The 18,070-nt window shown below is 37.0% G+C and overlaps 1 protein-coding gene across 3 annotated transcripts in view; it reads right to left on the reverse strand.

The window, feature by feature from the left end:
• Window positions 1-18,070, reverse strand: part of SLC39A12 (solute carrier family 39 member 12) — a 76,112-nt gene that overhangs the window by 37,365 nt on the left and 20,677 nt on the right. The window contains exons 5-9 of one of the 3 annotated variants that reach the window (XM_087420898.1): window positions 15,207-15,378; window positions 10,763-10,935; window positions 7,609-7,761; window positions 5,454-5,561; window positions 2,767-2,833 (exon numbers count right to left, since the gene is read on the reverse strand). In XM_087420898.1, the coding sequence (XP_087277024.1) occupies window positions 2,767-2,833; window positions 5,454-5,561; window positions 7,609-7,761; window positions 10,763-10,935; window positions 15,207-15,378 (673 nt within the window). Of the gene's footprint in view, window positions 1-2,766; window positions 2,834-5,453; window positions 5,565-7,608; window positions 7,762-10,762; window positions 10,936-15,206; window positions 15,379-18,070 lie in introns of all 3 variants that reach the window. The other 2 variants (XM_014783646.2, XM_087420899.1) reach the window with 2 other exon arrangements.

Raw genomic sequence — 18,070 nt, forward strand, 5'->3', positions numbered from 1 at the left:
TTTACTTGGGGAATATGATTTGACTCATTTCATATCCCACACCATGAAATAAGTAACTTCAGTAACGTAAACAGCATATACAGCCCAGGCTATCGGCCAGGAGACGGCTGTATTGACTGCATTGCAAAGACATCTCATACATTTGACTTCTAAAAATCATGCCTTAGTTACAATTACCCTGGAAGACTCACTTATATCCTCCGGTGGTTTCCTAATTCATTTTATTCTTTATTAAAAATGAGCAGATTTTAGGCAACAGTCAGAAAAACACAGAATAAATATAAAATTATTGAACTCACTCAGAGAGTTCTTATTGGCATTGCCTAGAAGCTCCCAGAATCTAACGATGCTACCAGGTCGCTTAGCTCTTCCTCTCAATTTTCAGAAATCAAGCTCTTCTTTGTGAAAATAAGATAAACTAAAATAATTTAATGTAATATATCTGACAACATTGCAGCATGCAGATAAATTGTGCTTTCTATATGCCTACATGGAATTTTGATATTAGTAGCATATATTCAAATGGAAAATTTTTACCCAATTTGTACTCTACTAAGAAATAGTGTGGCCTATTTTTGGTGTCTATTATTTTATTATCTCTAATTATGGATTTCTAAATGTCAGTTCCCGGACATGTAACAAGCCACAAGGCAAATATACATATTTGCGTGGAAGCCACAAGGAACACATTGTGCATATTGTTTATGATAATTTAAACATGATTCAGCAGAAGATAAGACAAATCCTCATTGGTAATTTAATGTACGCATTACAGAATTATCGATAATATTTTACCTTTCCTTATGTACCTGGCAGTCATATTGAGTTCCACGTTTCTGACTTATCAGAGGTTTTCCATGCTAAAACATGGGCTGGATTTGTACCATTTTGCTTTTTGTTTATTTAAATCAGACTGTGGATAGGATTTTTGCATCCTGTCTTTTGAAACACAAGCTGAGTTCCACCAATGAGGTAATATGAAGCAAGTAATCAAATATTTGAAGCTAATTCAATATGTCCCTGGCAAAAGGGCAGTTGAGTAATCGAATTTGGATTTGTTAACTATTCATTCTGTATGCTAAGCTTGCTATCTGAATTGGAAAGATAAGAAGCCTACAAAATATTTGAATCAGACCATCATTACTCCTGATCTAGCATCCGCTCCCTGCTCCTAATTTGACTAGGCGTGTCCTTCTTTCCTTTTCCTTTCTTTCAAAAACAAAAACAAAGAATTGTCTATTGCAGACCCACTAGGTATGAGGCATTCTAAATTTCTCCTGGAACTAAAGATTTAGAAGGAAAATATTATTAACGTCCTGAGAGCAGAATTGGACAGAGTACGTAATTACATTTTTTTAATCAAATAAATAAACTATAGGAGTTAATATATCTAACATATTTAGAACAGTGATCGCTACAAGCATGTTTGTTCTTATTAGTATATATATCTCCAACCACATTGCAAATGAGGAATAAAGACTATTTTTTCATTTTATTCTCCAGTGGATACACAGTGCCTGAAACATTTCTGCACAGTGCCTGCACATCTTCGAACATTTCTTGAATGAAAGATTGTAAGAGAATACAAGGATGCATGCATGAACGAATAATAACAAAGAAACTGTTGGTTCATTAGCATTTTCTTAGTTCCTCAGTGCTGGAGCTTACCAGCTATGTAACCCTGGGTAGTGACTTACTTTCTCTACTATTTGGTTTCTTTATTTGTGTAATTTGAATAATAATTATTCTTCATTAAATTGTAGGAGGATTAAATGAGATAAACCATGTCAAGTGTTTAGCACTGTGTCTGTATATAAAAAGTGTTCAATAAATGGTAGCTATTCTTATTATTGGGAAATTAGCTTATTACGGTAGGATAGGAATAACTAATCACAACTGCTTAACATTAAAACGTTGGGAAGTGTGTGTCACAAAAGGGTAATATAAATGAGAAAAATGGGCAAAGATTCAGGAGCAACTGATGAAAACCAAAATAGACCAAAAAGAAAAAACCTTCAAAGAATTATTCAGAAACATCAGCAAACGGGAGGAAAGGCTTATCCATCAATTGGACAATTCAATTCAGAAATAGGTAAAATCATAGAAAGAAAAAGGTTGGTTGAAAATTATATGAACAAACGAGTTATAGAATTAAGATGTGAAGAATGAGGTGATCACTGATTTGAGCTCTACCATCTCAATGGCAATATCACAAATGAGACAGACATTTGGAATGAATTTCAGTAGACTGTGCTAGAAGACAAAAAAAACGATGTTTCCAGACTTCACATATAAGTGAAAGGCTCAGTCATCGCGTAACCATGATTTTAAATGAGCCGCAATAACCACATAAGTATTTACACCAATTGAAGTTTTCAGAGGATCAATTTTAAACAATCGGGGAAAACACCATTTTTAAACAATGCAGTAAAATTGACATTAACGTGTAGTATGTTTGAAAGACTGATAAGAATGAGTCTTTACTAAAAATTTTATTTGGTGAACACAATGCTGTCTATACAGAAACTGATATATAATAATGTACACCTGAAATTTACAGAATGTTATAAGCCAATATGACCTCAATAAAATAATTAAAATAAAATAAAAAAATAAAAAATAAATTTATTGCGAAGGTTTTAATAATGAAATACATACCCAACAGGAAATCTATGCGGTTTTCACACATTTATCTTAAAGCAGACATAACCTTTTTCTATGGCACTTTATACATTTAAAGTTTAGCTTTTTAAATTTGGTACTCACATTTTCTGTTGGAGGCTGTCATACTGCCTAGATGAATTTCAGGTGCCTGTGAATCTTCTGGGCCTTTCTATTTTAAATTAAAAAATAAATGATGAAAGATAAGCAATAGTCATCATTTTGTTGAAAAATGAAACATCTGAAGAGTTATGTTGATTTTAAAAGACATTTTAATACTCTAAAGTGTATCAGAACTTCTAAATTTCATAGACAAACATAGAAGGTAGAGCTGAGGGTGTGTGAGCACGCTTTCGGCACTATCTACATTTAGATGAAAATAGCACTCTTACGTAGATCAGAATCTTCCATAGAGAGCTAGAGGCTATTGAGACAGCCTGTTAATTCAGACTCTTAAATTATGTAAGCCTTTATGAAATCCAAAACCTGTAGAAAAAAAAGGATTCTTGAATCTTGACCTAATTTGGCTCTCCCCTGTACGGTGGATTGTGGATTAGGATTCCCTTTCTGATCTTTAAGCAGATCGTGTATTCTGAATGGAGAAGAAACTCATGTGAACTCAACACCTCATTTCATTCTTCATAGCATAACATTCCGTTTTTGTGGCCTCACCAGTCAGTAAAAGAATCTTGCTGATTAAGAAAGTAAATCAAGGGGCTGGCCCTGTGGCTTAGCGGGTAAGTGTGTGTGCTCCGCTGCTGAGGGCCCGGGTTCGGATCCCGGGCGCGCACCGACGCACCGCTTGTCCAGCCATGCTGAGGCAGCGTTCCACATACAGCAACTAGAAGGATGTGCAACTATGACATACAACTATCAACTGGGGCTTTGGGGAGAAAAAGGGAAAAAAAGAAGGAGGATTGGCAATAGATGTTAACTCAGGGCCGGTCTTCCTCAGGAAATAAAAAAAAGAAAGTAGATCAACTGACTTGCCAAAGACATATTTAATAAATTTAAAAAGTTTTTTCACCCTTTTATATGACAGAGAAGTGAGATTTCGAAATTGACTTCTATGAGTTAAGATTACACGATTTTATTTCAGAAACTGACTCATGGTTCAATTTCAGGAAATTCACTTTCCCTCCTCATGCCTCAGACTCTTGTTTTATTATGTGAAAAGAATACTTTTTATCTACTTATTGAACATGTCCTTTTAAAAGCATATTCATATAATTCTATCACCCAAAGTTGTGAAACTTGGAGATAAATTTTATGTGAGACACAACATCTTTTTCTTTTAAATGTAAAACAGAGAAAGTAAATTTAAAGTTCACAAGTTAGAATAATAGTAGCTATTCAAAAGATGTGACAGGTTATTTTTGGAGAAGGGATGCTGAGAAGTAAGATAGGATCCAAAGGATACAGAGTTAGAGGAGGTAGACAGACATTTTGCCTGGAATTGGTGCATCTAGAAACAAAAAAATGTGATTTTTTTTATATTACATCAAAATCCTGATTATAATCAAAAGGCTCTCTAGTGCTATTAAAAGACAGGAGTTCAAATATTTATTCTAGGATTTTTTTTTTCAAAAAGCTATATATTGTCACACTATGTAAAAGAATTTAGAGGAAAACATCCAAAACTCCTCGTTGATTTGAAAGGCTTATGAGTTCCCCTTCCTGAAAAATCAGAAATTGAACCAGTCAAGCAATATTAATATTTCATATTATTTCTATTCACTTTAGATTGTTCTTGCATCTTAAATAACAAAAGAAATGGTGAATATATTATTAGTGAGCTAGAGTATTCAAATAGTTCCAAACTCATTCAGTCAGCATCAGAGATTGCTTATATGCACCTTGAGATTCTGGACTCTTCATTCAAACAGAAGGAATCAAGTCAGCATTAAAGTTATTTTAAAAACTAATTCAGACTAAAGTTCTCTTCTTTCAAACCACATGTGAAGTATCTAAACAATAAACACAATAAGGCTTTTAAAATCATTTTTCTAAAGGAAAGTTTTTGTTCGTATGTCTGAGTTAGCTCTAGACTTGCAATCTACTTGCCAGACTTCTGTTTTGCTGTGTTAATGTCTTAGGAATAGCTTACTCATCTCTACTCAGTTAGGAATCTATCTTGAACTGTAAACCCCTCCCCCAGGGCCACTTATAAAGGCAAGTTTTCTAACAATTATATATTACTTTCATATTTTTCCTGTCCCTTTACTTGTTACTTTGAGAATGGGAATATTGTTTAGAACCTGATTGGAGGTTGTGTTTTGAGAATTCACGTGAAAGATTTTGTCATGGAAAATTCAACGTAACAGAAGGCACTTACTTGAGACATCTCATTGGACAGAATCGGTTCCCTCCTGCATTAAGAAGTGGTGCACTAACTCCTAGATCCCCACTCCTAGATGCACTAACTCCTTGCTCAGCATCTGGCCCCACCTAGTCATGGCTAAGGATTACTCAGAATGGAAAACCTAAAGGTCAACTGGTTTATGAAGACTTGTAAACAAAATGATTAGGGAGATACATACTACGTCAATCTGACCCATATGTGTTTCAAAGTGATACAGACAGCAATGATTTGAATCTGTGGGAAATGCTTTTTACCCTTTAAAACAGCTTTCAGGTGCTTGGCAAAGTTTTCCAAACTATTAATCATGATCAAGAATAAGTAAATCAGGAGTGGATTTTATTTATCTATGCTACCGATTTTTATCTATTCATTGAGGTATAAAGGAAAGATGGTAATCAAATCAGTAGAATATTTCAGATCAGTAACCTACCAACTGGATAGTTGAAGCAGATTTGCCTCTGTCTGACTGGTCACTTAATTCAGAGTTGAGTGCAAGATGGTGGGAATGTCCCACATGCCCGTTAACCAAAGACATGTCCTGCTGGATGCGGATGGTATAAAATTAGTGCTGAAGCCAAAAGAACACAGGTGCAGCCTTTGTCAATTCCATGGTTCCATTCAACATTTTGCTTATTGCCCAAAGTGGTGGGTGGCACAAAAAGAGTACCAGGAGAATCTCATTGTGATAAATACTTGCTAAAATGTCTCACCTTGGAGAAGCACAGGACCGCTCTGAAACACACGCGTATTCAGAATGCTTTAAGAATGCAACTTCAAAAATATCTAGTTAACAACTTTAAAATGCTTGAACAGCGGTAGTTTTTATATTATCTTTTTTATTTACTACAAAATTAAATTTTGAATTCTTTCTGATGGAGCTACCAAAAAGATGATAACTGAAACTGTACTGCACCCTATAACTACTAAATTAATGTCTCCAGAAATGTATTCATCAATTAAAGCACTTGTAGCTTCTAAAATCTTCACCTTCCTTTTATTTTATGCAGTATCATGAATCTTGAAATTATGTTCTTAAAACTTATTTTAAGTTCCCTGACAAGTCCAAGGATAATCTGAATAAACTCTACATTTTTGGATGTTCAGAATTTATTTCATTCATTTCCATCCTGGTTAAATTTCTAATTGTCATGCGTAGCTTGATACGTTGGCTTTGTAATCTGGTTTTCCCAGTCCAGGAATGCTAATCTATCGTGTATAAAAGGGAGCGATCCTTGTTTTTTTTTTGTTTTTTTTTTCTTTTGTGCCTATTGAGACTAGAACCCCTTTTGCAGAGGTTAAGCTCCTAAACTTCCAGAGCAGCTGCTGTGTTGAAAGCTGGCTGTCCTATTTTTGAATTCCTATAACATCCTAGTTTGGGCCTCAGGCCAAAGAACAACCCTGCTTCATTAAAAAAGAAAATTTTTACAGGATTTTGTTTGAAATCTATTTATTATGAAAAGTTTCAACTACACAGAAAAGTTGAAAGAATTGTAACTTGAACAATGAGACACCCAGACCCTAGATCCTACCACTGGCATTTCACTATACTTATTTCATCACGTATCTATCCATCTATCACCCTTCTATCCATCTATAAAACTTTTTTTTTCTTGAGGTAGGCCTATATTGCTATAAATTTCCCTTTCAGTATAACTTTTGCTGCATCCCATGAGTTTTGGTATGTTGTGTTTTCATTTTCATTTGTCTTCAGGTATTTTTTGAAACCATCTTATTTTTTGATGCATAAAATAGAATTCTGAATGAATTTAGGAGTGACAATAAACAAAAAGTGCTGATATTCTAAAAGACTACTAAAGTTTGCCCTGAGAACAGGCATTATATATTATGTGAATAGGTAGAGAGCCAGGGATTAAGTAGAAAACCAGAGGCTGCAGAGCCCCAGGATTTTGTAAGAAAAATTTCCTTTATTTTAATCTCCTGGAGTCTTTTGCAAGCATTTACCTTTTTAACCATCCCACCAAACAGTTAAATCTATTTTCTTATAGGCTAACGTGTAAGAGCAAAAAAAAAAAAAATCCATAAAAAAACCACACTGCATTTTATGTTTCATCATATATGTAGAAAATGATCACAGGCACAATGAAAGCAATTATTCAAGCTGGGAAAAAGATTTGCCACAAATCCCATTCCTGAGCTTCTTGTTTTTATAATTTTAAATGCTCTGAAGATAGAAAATGAAGTGTAATTTTGTGAATTTTCAAAGTTTTTGTTTGCTTGTTTGTTTTTGGTTAGGAAATATTTCAAAAGAGTGATGAGTGCTAGGCATGTTGGGCCCCCTCATTCCCAGATATGAAATAGTCTCCTGTTTCTAAACTAGCCATTGAGGTCGAATAGCAGATTGTAGCAAGCATATGAACTGGCCAGCAACAGACGTTTAAACAATTAATAACCGTAAGTATAGGAAAGCTGCCAGTCAGAATGATCTGTGTATTCTGGAAATCAAAGCCCCATCCCTTATATAGCCAACTTCACGAATATGTCAATTACTTTTGAACAAGCACTTTTGGAATAAAAGAAGAGTATTATAAAGCCCTAAAGTAAAGGAAATAGAACTTAAAATATACCTCAGCACCTGGTGATATAAGAAGAATAAAACATTTTTCTATTAAGAAAAATCCATGGATGCCTCCAATTAATCCCAACAGTTTCCAGATATGACCTTTGCTTTCATGGAAATGTCCAAACTCTGAGGCTTCCTGCTTATGTAAACCAAGAACCTAGAAAAAAAAGAGACATAGAGAAATAACTTTTGATGACTTAAATATTAATTAGTAGGTTCAGTACTGAATATATTCAACTTTCATTCTGGGGAATCCCATGACAACTCCTGAAATCATTCAAAGCCCAGTTTGCTTTAGATGTATGAATACTTCCACTATATGATTTAATCAGGGTCTAATAAAATGTGTACAAGAGAAAAGAAAGGAGAGCTTTGAACACCTTCTGCTAATGCACAGAATGAAGCCTAAGCTTATTTCATCAAGTGGACTAAACTTTCATACATTCTCAGTCCTTTAGCTAAATTTTTTTTCAGGAGTACAATCTATATCTGTTTGTACAGCAATGCTTTCTAACTAATCAACGAATTTAAATCTAGAACAAATATAAAGATACATTTCATCCAGGATTTATTCTCGCCATGCCGATTGCAATCAAAGAAAAACTCTTAATAAATGTTCAGATAAGTAAGAAATCCATTGAAAGACTTTTCCCATTGAGTGCATACTGTATGCCCAGCAATACTGTCAGCTCCCTGGGACACAAAATGATACAAGAAAGGCATTAGGAATTTTCCTCTAGTTGATTCATCCCTTGGTTGACTCATTCCATTGATTGACCTCACGATTTCTTGTGAGCTAGTAAATCATTATGTATCATATTCCCTCCCCAGGAGAAAGCTGTCTGGGAAATAGCTCAGTGGTTTCCACATTTAGGATGTTACTGACCATTAAATTAAAAAAGGGAAAAAGAAATTATATGTGTATATATTGTACGTATATATTGGCACATATATGTATGTAGTATTTATGTGTACATACACATAAGTACATGAGTGAGTACAGCCGTCGTTGCTATCCACAGGGGACTGGTTCCAGGACCCCTGCGGATACCAAAATCATGGATGCTCAAGTCCCTTATATAAAATGGTGGTAGTATTTGCATGTAACCTATGCACATTTTCCTATATACTTTAAATCATCTCTAGATTACTTATAATATCTAATACAATGTAAACGCTACATAAATAGCTGTTATACTGTATTGTTTAGGGAATAATGACAAGAAAAAGTCTGTACATATTCAGTACAGATACAACTATCATAGGCCTTTCAATCCAAGGTTGGTTGAATCCACAAATGCAGAACCAATGGATATGGAGGGCCAACTGTATGTATCTGTATGTATCTACATATATACATTGAGTTTATGGACATGACTAAAAACCAATGTATGTTAGTTAACTTTTTCTTTTGGTAAAGACATTAAAGGATACCCACCTAATATTTGTAATTACCATTATTTCACAGAATAGAGAACACTGTAATATCACAGAACAGGAGAAAACCCCACAATCTCAGAACAAAATGTGGGATCTTTAAGTTGAATAAATTTAGCTAGTTACAAAAGGAAATCATGACAGTGGTATTTTTCTCATTTCTGTGTAGACATTTGAATGCTTGCCATGGATCACATTCAGGAACCACTGATTTTTCTAGCTTTCCATCACATTTGTACTGTATCTTTCTGCCTCTTCCCAATAACTTTTGTTCTCGTCTCTTTCCTCAAGTAAAACAACTGTCTTCTAAATTTCATGAAACCCAGCCAATCTTTTAAGTTCCCCTCCGTAACACGTCTCTGCAGAGCCAGCTGACAGCCCCACCCATCCCCAAGTGTACGCCTCCTGCCTCCAGCTGTGTGCTCCTCCATCTGGGGAGACCCACGAAGCCTTAAGATCCTTTTGCTGTTTCCCAAGATCCTGGGCAGTGAACAGCCCTGCAACCACTGTGGTGACCTAGAAAAAGGCCACGGCCACCGCCTGAAGCCAATAAGCCCTGAAATATTTCCAGAAAATTAGATTACAAGGGAAATTAAAACTAATAACGGTTTGTTTCATTTCTCCAATGCTCACTTGGTGATTTTCTGAACAGCTAATAATTATTGAGCCTCTAAGCAACAAGAATGACCCTGTAGGAAATTGCCAGAGGCTGGTGGAAAATTTTAACTTCTCAGGCTTTGCAAGAGGGGGATCGTTTGTCTATCATCATTATCCATCGTATGAGATTTCGGAGGGAATAGATAACCTTAGCAGAAAACCCTTCTGCCTAAACTCTTGCATCTCAGGTCCTACTCCTTTCATTTCTGAAAATAAAGAGCCTCAGAAGACTTCAACAAAGACCCAGCTTCCAGGCACTTACATTTTTCTTCAGGGAAATCTAGACGCTAATAGTAGGGCAAGAAAGGGAAATTCATTTTGATGGTTCAAACGAAGAAAGGTTAATGATGGTGCTATGACAGAGGTGTGGGCAGGGTCAAGGGAAGGAAGAGGGATAATGAGGAACCCCAGGAAACCATTACCACTCTTAGGGCTGAAAGAGGAAAGGGAAGAAATAACATTACTGGAGCTCAGCGGGAGGCGGAGCTGGGGAGGAGGCCTCCCAGGGAGCTGTGGCACAGCAGGTAATCAGCAGCTTCTAGAGCAAGTGCCGGAGTCAGGAGGGAGCGAGGAAGAAATACCCCTGCTGCTCTCTCCTCCTACTCTGGCTTTTCTGTTGTGCCTCCCACTGGCTGAACCCAAACAACAAGCCAGCCTGCAAGGGAGCTGAGGAGATGCAATCTTCCAGGAAGAGGAGAGAGCAAAGAAGGGCAGAGAATAGATCTGATGAGTCTTGGGGACAACTGGAGAGAAACCAGCATGTTTATTCATTTTTATTTCTAGATAATTACTTAAGCTTCTTGAATTTTTCTTAATAGGAATCTACATCTGATCACCTTTTTTTTTTAAATTTCAAGAATAAGGATAATGTGTGGTGAACCTAATGATTGGTCATCTCTTTTCTCCTACAAGTGCTTTGGGGAAATAATATTCATTTCCAAGGAAAACATCGGCCACAGTATCTACTCGGCCAAGTTGCTGTGAAATTTTGCATACACACCTCAGTGGCTAAATGTAAAGAGAAAATAGAAAAACTCCAACTGAAACAAGAAATAGCAGCTTACCTGGGGGATCAGGTGGAGAAGAGCATCCCCAGAGAGTGTCCCAACAGCCAGGCCCACAAATAGCTGTAAAATAAGCCTGTAGTTCTCCTCACAGCTGTGGAAAAGGATCAGTGCTGTCCCCAGCAGGGAGCCCAATGTCAGCAGTGTCACAGCCACTGTGCTGTAGCCATATTCTAAGTCAAAAGGAGAGTGCACAAACAGAGCCCTCTATTAGTGCCTGTGCCAGCGAAAATGCCAGAGGAATCCATCTTACAATACAGCTGATAGGGATATGAAATTGTTTTGTTAGTGTTATATTGGGTAAAAGGTTTTAATTTTTAAGAAAAAGAATGAAATGACTTTTACCAAATAACCCTGTTGCTTTGAAGTTACCCTGACTAGCCCTTATTAAAAGCCACTGCGGCAAGAAAGAACGTAGCTTGCTTCCTGCTCCCAAAGAAATTAATTTGTCTCACATTAAACTACAACATCTGCTGACAGACACTGGTAATGATTTCCGTCCAATCACATTTAAACTTTTGAAGGCAAAGAAGCAGTGTTACGGGGGGGACCATACAGTTTGGGCCCATCGTAGATCTATGTTTGTGTACAAAATGAGAAATGCTTCCAAAAGTTCTCAAAATTATTTGTAATGTCAAAAGTGTTTATTATTCTCAATGACTAAAAGGAGTGATTGTGTTAGTAAAAACTGATCAATGAGTGTCTAGCAGTTGATAATATAAATTTGGACAGTCTACATTTTTGATTATTCCAATAATTTTTTTTCCCTTCCCCAAAGCCCCAGTACATAGTTGTGTATCCTAGTTGTAAGTTCTCCGGGTTCTTCTATGTGAGCCGCCGCCACAGCTTGGCTACCAACGAACGAGTGGTGTGGGTCTGCACCCCAGAACAGAATGGGGGCCACCAAAGAGGAGCATGCTGAACTTGAACCACGAGGCCATCAGGGCTGGCCATGCAATAATGTTTTATAACTTCTAAATTTATTCTATGTTTCTGGGCTTCTAGATTTTTAAAAATATTCAGAAAGTGCAATTTTTTAATGATTATTCAAATAGAGATGAATATTTATGAGGGGACAAGAAAGAAGGGAGGAAAGGAATGAGAAAGATTAAAAGAGAATTAAAAATGGCTTTCAGAGTCAAGTCTAAACAATTTGGGGATAAAGAGTTATTCATGCCACCATTTTCCTTTGGTTGCAGATATTCAGAGCAAATACTCTCTTTTCTACTTATTTAGAACTTATTAACAAGTCATAACAAACTGGTTTGTTAACAGTGAAGGAAGGTAATTATAAAATTAAACTATCATTTTCTTTAGTGACTACAGATATATAATAAGTCAAATCAAACAATTCTCTTATCATACTACTTAAAGCCCATTGTAGATTTTAAGAAACTATCCTCTTAAAGTTTGTTATAATAGAAGATGTTCCATTCTCATCCTTCTTGTACTTTTCTGGAAACTTCTCTCTCTACATTAGATCATGTTAATGAGACTAGCTGGTAACATGGTAATAGGCTTGTGATTTTAAGAGGAACTTAATTAAATTATAAGTTCTAAATTATACAGGAGGCTATATTAAAATAGAATTGATAGCGTACTCAAAGGAGGCAAAAAACTTTCAAACTTGGATTTTCCCATTGTCACCATTATTTTTTTGCTGCTAGGAAATCTCTATAAAATGGTGATTGTTCAATGGATAGAGTTTCAGTTTTGCAGATGAAAATGTTCTAGAGATCTGTTGTACAGCAATGTGAAAATTCTTAATACTACTGAACTGTACACTTAAGAATGGTTAAGATAGTAAATTTCATGTGTTTTTTACCACAATTAAAAATTAAAAAAAAATAAAAATGGTTTGGAATGGTCATACACCTGCCTAGAGTTTTCATTTTGCTTTAATTTAGTAAAAATACCTGTTATCAAAACATCCCTAGAGATATTTAAGCACGTTTCATGTCCCACTCTTCCACAAATAGACTCTACGTGGGAATGTCATTCGTCTCATCTGAGACGTAAATTAAAGACATTTGAGGGCTTAGCATGAGCACCTGAATGTCTAATAAAGTTCAGACTTGCCACATTTTTATGGTAGCTACAAAAGATCATAAAATGCCAGGAACTCACAAGGACAAAGGAGAGTCTGACACATCCCAGGCAAAAGGCAGAGTTTCAAGTTTTTCAATTCTTCTTCTACCCCTCTCTCCTTTGTCCTGAGGGCAGCTACAGTGTGGTTTCGCAGAAGAATGGATGTTTCCTAGCTTAGAGCTTATATATCTTTTTAGGTCTTCCGTGAGTCAGATTTCACCTGCTCTCATGTGGCGAGGACTGCCTGAAAACCATAAAATCTCTGACTTTTGTGGCCATCGGACTCTGCTGACTTACCCCAGGTCCTTACAAAGGTGTCATTGCATCTCACTTGGAGTCAGGTGACTTGCAGACAGGCTCTATTTCCCATCATTACAATAGAATATTTCCCATCATTACAATAGAACTTGACCTGCCAATTAAATTCTTAGCCATTCCTGAACAGCTGCTTTGAACAGGTCTGAAACTTAATTTATACATTGCCCTAACACGCTTTCCTGGAAACTCAATTGAAGGTGGTGCTTAGGGGTTGAGTTTTTGCATACCGAACACTATTCTTTTTTTTTTTTTCTTTTGGTGAGGAAGATTGGCCCTGGACTAACATCCATTGCCAATCCTTCTGTTTTTGCTTGAGGAAGATTGTCCCTGAGCCAACATCTGTGCCAATCTTCCTCTATTTTGTATGTGGGATGCCTCCATAGCATGGCTTGATGAGCGGTGTGTAGGTCCACGCCTGGGATCTGAACCTGCGAACCCTGGGCTACCAAAGCGGAGTGTGTGAACTTAATCACTACACCACCAAGCCAGGCTGCCCCACTATTTTTTTTAATAATGTCTGCTTGTGTCCTCCTCTCTTTAATATGACATCTTATATTTCTTCAATTTCAAAAGGCCAATACAAGCCTTTCCCTTTGGTTGCATAATGCAACATTTTAAATTGAGGACAGTAATGTTTTTCTAGGTTCTTTAGTGAGTATAACTTGTTGGGATTTTTCTCAGGAACACTATTCCCTAGAAGGGTCTAGCAGTTTATCAGAAAGAGGATAAAACTTTTTTCACGGATCTTCAGTTCAAACCCCCGTTTCAGGCGCCATGCCCAGTGGTAGGAATATAAACATGCTGATTGAAGCTCCCAGGTGCCACCATTCTGTCCTCTTCATCCATTTTTGTGCCATCACTACCACCAGGTGCTGAATTATTTAGCTGCTCACTTTTAATGAAGCTTTTTTCCTCTCAGTAAATGTGGAGTCTTAGATATTTAGGCCTGCCATGTTTTCGTTCACGTAAAATCTCCAAATGAGCCACGTGACGCTGCAGAAACCACTGTGAGTTAGAATTGAACAGCTGAACAATTCAGCTACGACGAGTGTTGCAGACTGTCTCCAAGAGAAAGAAAAACAGCTCTGAAAAAACGTATATAAGGCCTTCAAATCAATGGTAATATTTTAAAGGTTGCATGTGTTGACTGTCACATTCTTTCTATCCATCATGGATGTTCTTAGGCCGCCATATTTTTTTTGTCTTTTAAATATACGGTGCTTTAAATTTACAGAACACATTTTTGTACATACTATCCCGTTGGAACCTCACAGGTGTCCTGCGAAGTCTTACGGCAGAACTCACCTACTGCAATGAATTAATGGGATACAGGTGAGTACAAATAGTGATTCCCTTCACTTTCTGGGGCTGTCAGCCAGGTCTCGGAGGCTAGTAGCTCCCTGGACTGCTCACCTCTGTCCCAGAGAAGCCTATTTGGTTTATTCCCACGTGCCTTCCTTTTTTGTATGGGCCATGATTGTGAAAGGATGGAAAACCCCGCAGGATCTCATTGCTTTCCCACTGAGTAGAGAAAGAGACAGGCTCAGGGAGGTACAGAGTTGCTTAAGATCACAGAGTTGGCTGGGGATAGAGGCAACTCGACTCTGCATTTCTGATAGCAACACTAATGTTCTTCCTCATATACCATGTCAGTTCTCAACTATGGATTTTTCAGATGGTCCATGATTGAGTCAAATATGGGTGACAAAATCAATGTGTACAAAATATAAAATATTCTTGGAAGGTGTGGTTAAAGACAAAGACTCTGGCACCAGCTTGCCTGGGTTTGAATCCTAACTCCATCACTTACCAGCTCTGTGCCCTTGGACAAGTCATTTAACCTCTATGTGCCTCAGTTTCCTCATCTGTAAAATGGGGATAGTAATAATATCTAGCTCATAGCATTGTGGTGAGGATTACATGGGTTGATATATGTAGAATGCCTAGAACAGTGCCTGGTATATAAGTATCCTGTGTTCATTATTATAATTGCATATATTGTGTGCATTCGCTTTCTGAGTGAAGAGCTAGAACTTACTCTCCAGAGTGGTGGGTGGCAGCTTTGCTTGTTGGTCCTTGGGCAGTTGGCAAGAGCAGCTGAGAAGTTGCTGGATGATTCCTGGACTCATTAGCTTAAAGTCCTCCTTAGAAATGGGTGAAATGCTGTTCTGTATAAATATGTCTACCAGCTGCCCAGCAGAGAAGCAAGTCTGTATGGGAAAAACATAGATTGTTACTAACCTTAGCACTGAAACAAATTCACCATCAATTGCCATCCTTGAGAGATCAAAACTAAGCGGAATGGATAAAATGGACACATGAAGACATTACTACACATTTCCCGGCAAAAGTTTTGTCTATAAATAATTTCCAAGGATTATTTTTAATCTCTGATAAAAGTCAGCTGTATCTCACTTTCATTTTGAGTATTATTTAGAATGAGTTTTTTTTAAACTTTTTTTTTAATTCTCTTTTTTTGCTGGGAATTCTCACTGAGCTAACATCTGTTGCCAGTCTTCCTCTTTTTTTTTTCCATCCAAAGTCCCAGTATGTAGTTGTATATTTTAGTTGTAAGTCCTTCTAGCTCTGCTATGTGAGCTGCCGCCACAACACGGCTACTGACAGACCAGTGGTGTGGTTCTGCGTCCGGGAACCGAACCCAGGCCGCTGAAGCAGAGCGTGCCAACTTTAACCACCAGGCCATCAGGGCTGGCCCTAGTATGAGTTTTGCACACTTTTTGCTTTATTGAAAAGATATACTGTATTTTACAACATGTTGCGTGGTATTCTAACCAAGAGACAAAGGAAGGCTTGATGCTTTTGTTGCTTTTCAATGGGATGGCTTTGTATCAGCAAAGCTGACTTCATATGGTAAACAGGAGCTCTGAGGTAATGACGTCATTGTCTTTAATACTCTGATTTAATAAGCCTGTGTAGGCAACACGTATTTTCCAAACCAATAAAAGTAAAATTAATATTTTAAAAAGTGAATGCTGCGTCAACTTGTTGGTGTGTAAACACTAAACGATGTGGCTACCCCTGTCAAATGGCATCCCTTCTCCACAAAAACAGTTGAAATCATTGTTATTCCCCACTGAGTTTTATCTAAATCTTCGCAATTTTTTTAATATTGTATAGGCCTATTTATAAGAGATAAGAATTTATAAATAAACAACAAATGCAACCAATCTCCAAAAAATGCCACAAGGCATTTGTCCATCTCAAAAGTATTAAGGGCTGATTTTGTATATCAAAAATTACATTTAAAAGCTTGGGGCAGGCCCCGTTGTGTAGGGATTAGGTTCAGCACGCTCCGCTTTGGCAGCCTGGATTTGCAGGTTCAGGTCCCAGGTGCGGACCTACACCACTCATCAGTCAAAATAGAGGAAGATTGACACAGGTGTTAGCTCAGGGCTAATCTTCCTCAAGCAAAAAAGGAGGAAGACTGGCAATGGATGTTAGCTCAGGGCTACTCTTCCTCACCAAAAAAAAAAAAAGAAAAGAATTACATTTAAAAGTTTTAATATGTGGATAAGAATGGTATATAATTCCACTAGCACAAATGGATGTCTTCTGTTGAAATAAGACCCCTCACGCAATGTCTTTGTGATCTTCAGTTGCAATCAATGAGGTATCTTTTTTAAACCAGTGATTTATAGGCTTGTCTGATTTGACACGCTGTAGAATGTGTGGATTTTTAACAAAGGCATGTTGTTGTTCAAAAAATAGTGATGATATATTTGCTGTTTTTTCCCACATAAAAATCCTTTGTGATGATTCCATGGATAAAAAAGTTTTATCTTGATCAGGAAATGGTTGGTCGCATGGAACAGAATCCACTGACACCAGTAAAAGCCAAGAGGAGACTGTATTGGAAGGGCACAGAGGATCTCAGAGATTGAAAGGATAGCCATACCTCAAGAGGAAGGCAACTTGAAGCTGGAAATCAGAACTAAAGATATTTTCTCTGTCTCTTCCGGCCAAGTGTTTTCTCCTTTCTGTTTCCCTCTGCATATATCTATTTCCTTTCACAGTCTGGCCTTCTCTCTTTTAGCAAACATATGGCCATATGATCCCCAACTCTCAAGTGACCTTTCTGTCCAAGAACCCAAGACTGGATTGAGTCTGCAAGTCCTGACGAGATCTGCTTGGTTCAGCAAAGTCAAAGACGGGCTTTCTTGGGTCAGACATCCATCTGGTTTGATCAGTTTTGCACCTGAGATAGGAGGTGGGATCATGCTGTTCAAACATGGCTGCCAGCCTCACTCCTGTGGGTGAGGAAGGCATTTCTCAGGAAGGAATTGGGCAAGAACTACAAAAAGTCTCTACTACAAAAAGCAACAACAGAAAGCTAAACTCATGATTTTTTTCCCTTTATCAAAAGAATTTGCTCCAAAGACCATATTTTCTTTTGCACCATTTGTTACTAATGAAATATAATTACTTCATCATTAAAAACACTGGCAACAATAAAGGGAAGCTAGCAACACACTTTGATGATGAATCCTTCATAATAAATATTCTTATTGAAAAATGCCTGGCTGGGAAGCAAAAGAGTAGAGACATAAACATGAACAGGATGCCACGCATTTTTCTCCAGTTAATTGTCAAGACATTGAATAGTTTCTAGTTTAAGAATACCTTCTCATAGAGTAAGGTTATTCTATTATAAGCTTCTGTGCCCTTGATATTCACTTGCTGTTCCTGAGCTATGTACGTCATTGTTATTTTAAATTTCTTCTGAAATCACTAGTACAAATGTCCTTAAAGGTGATACATTACAGTCTATAAAATTTTCAACACAAAATATTTTTAATAAAGAAGAAAACAGAATGAAAATTTAGATTACCCAGTCAATAACCTTTCAAATATCTTTACTCCTTTACATAAAACTTCAATATA

The sequence above is a fragment of the Ceratotherium simum genome, chromosome 32 (assembly GCF_057802395.1).
Source record: "Ceratotherium simum simum isolate JZ-2026a chromosome 32, ASM5780239v1, whole genome shotgun sequence".
NCBI lineage: Eukaryota > Metazoa > Chordata > Mammalia > Perissodactyla > Rhinocerotidae > Ceratotherium > Ceratotherium simum.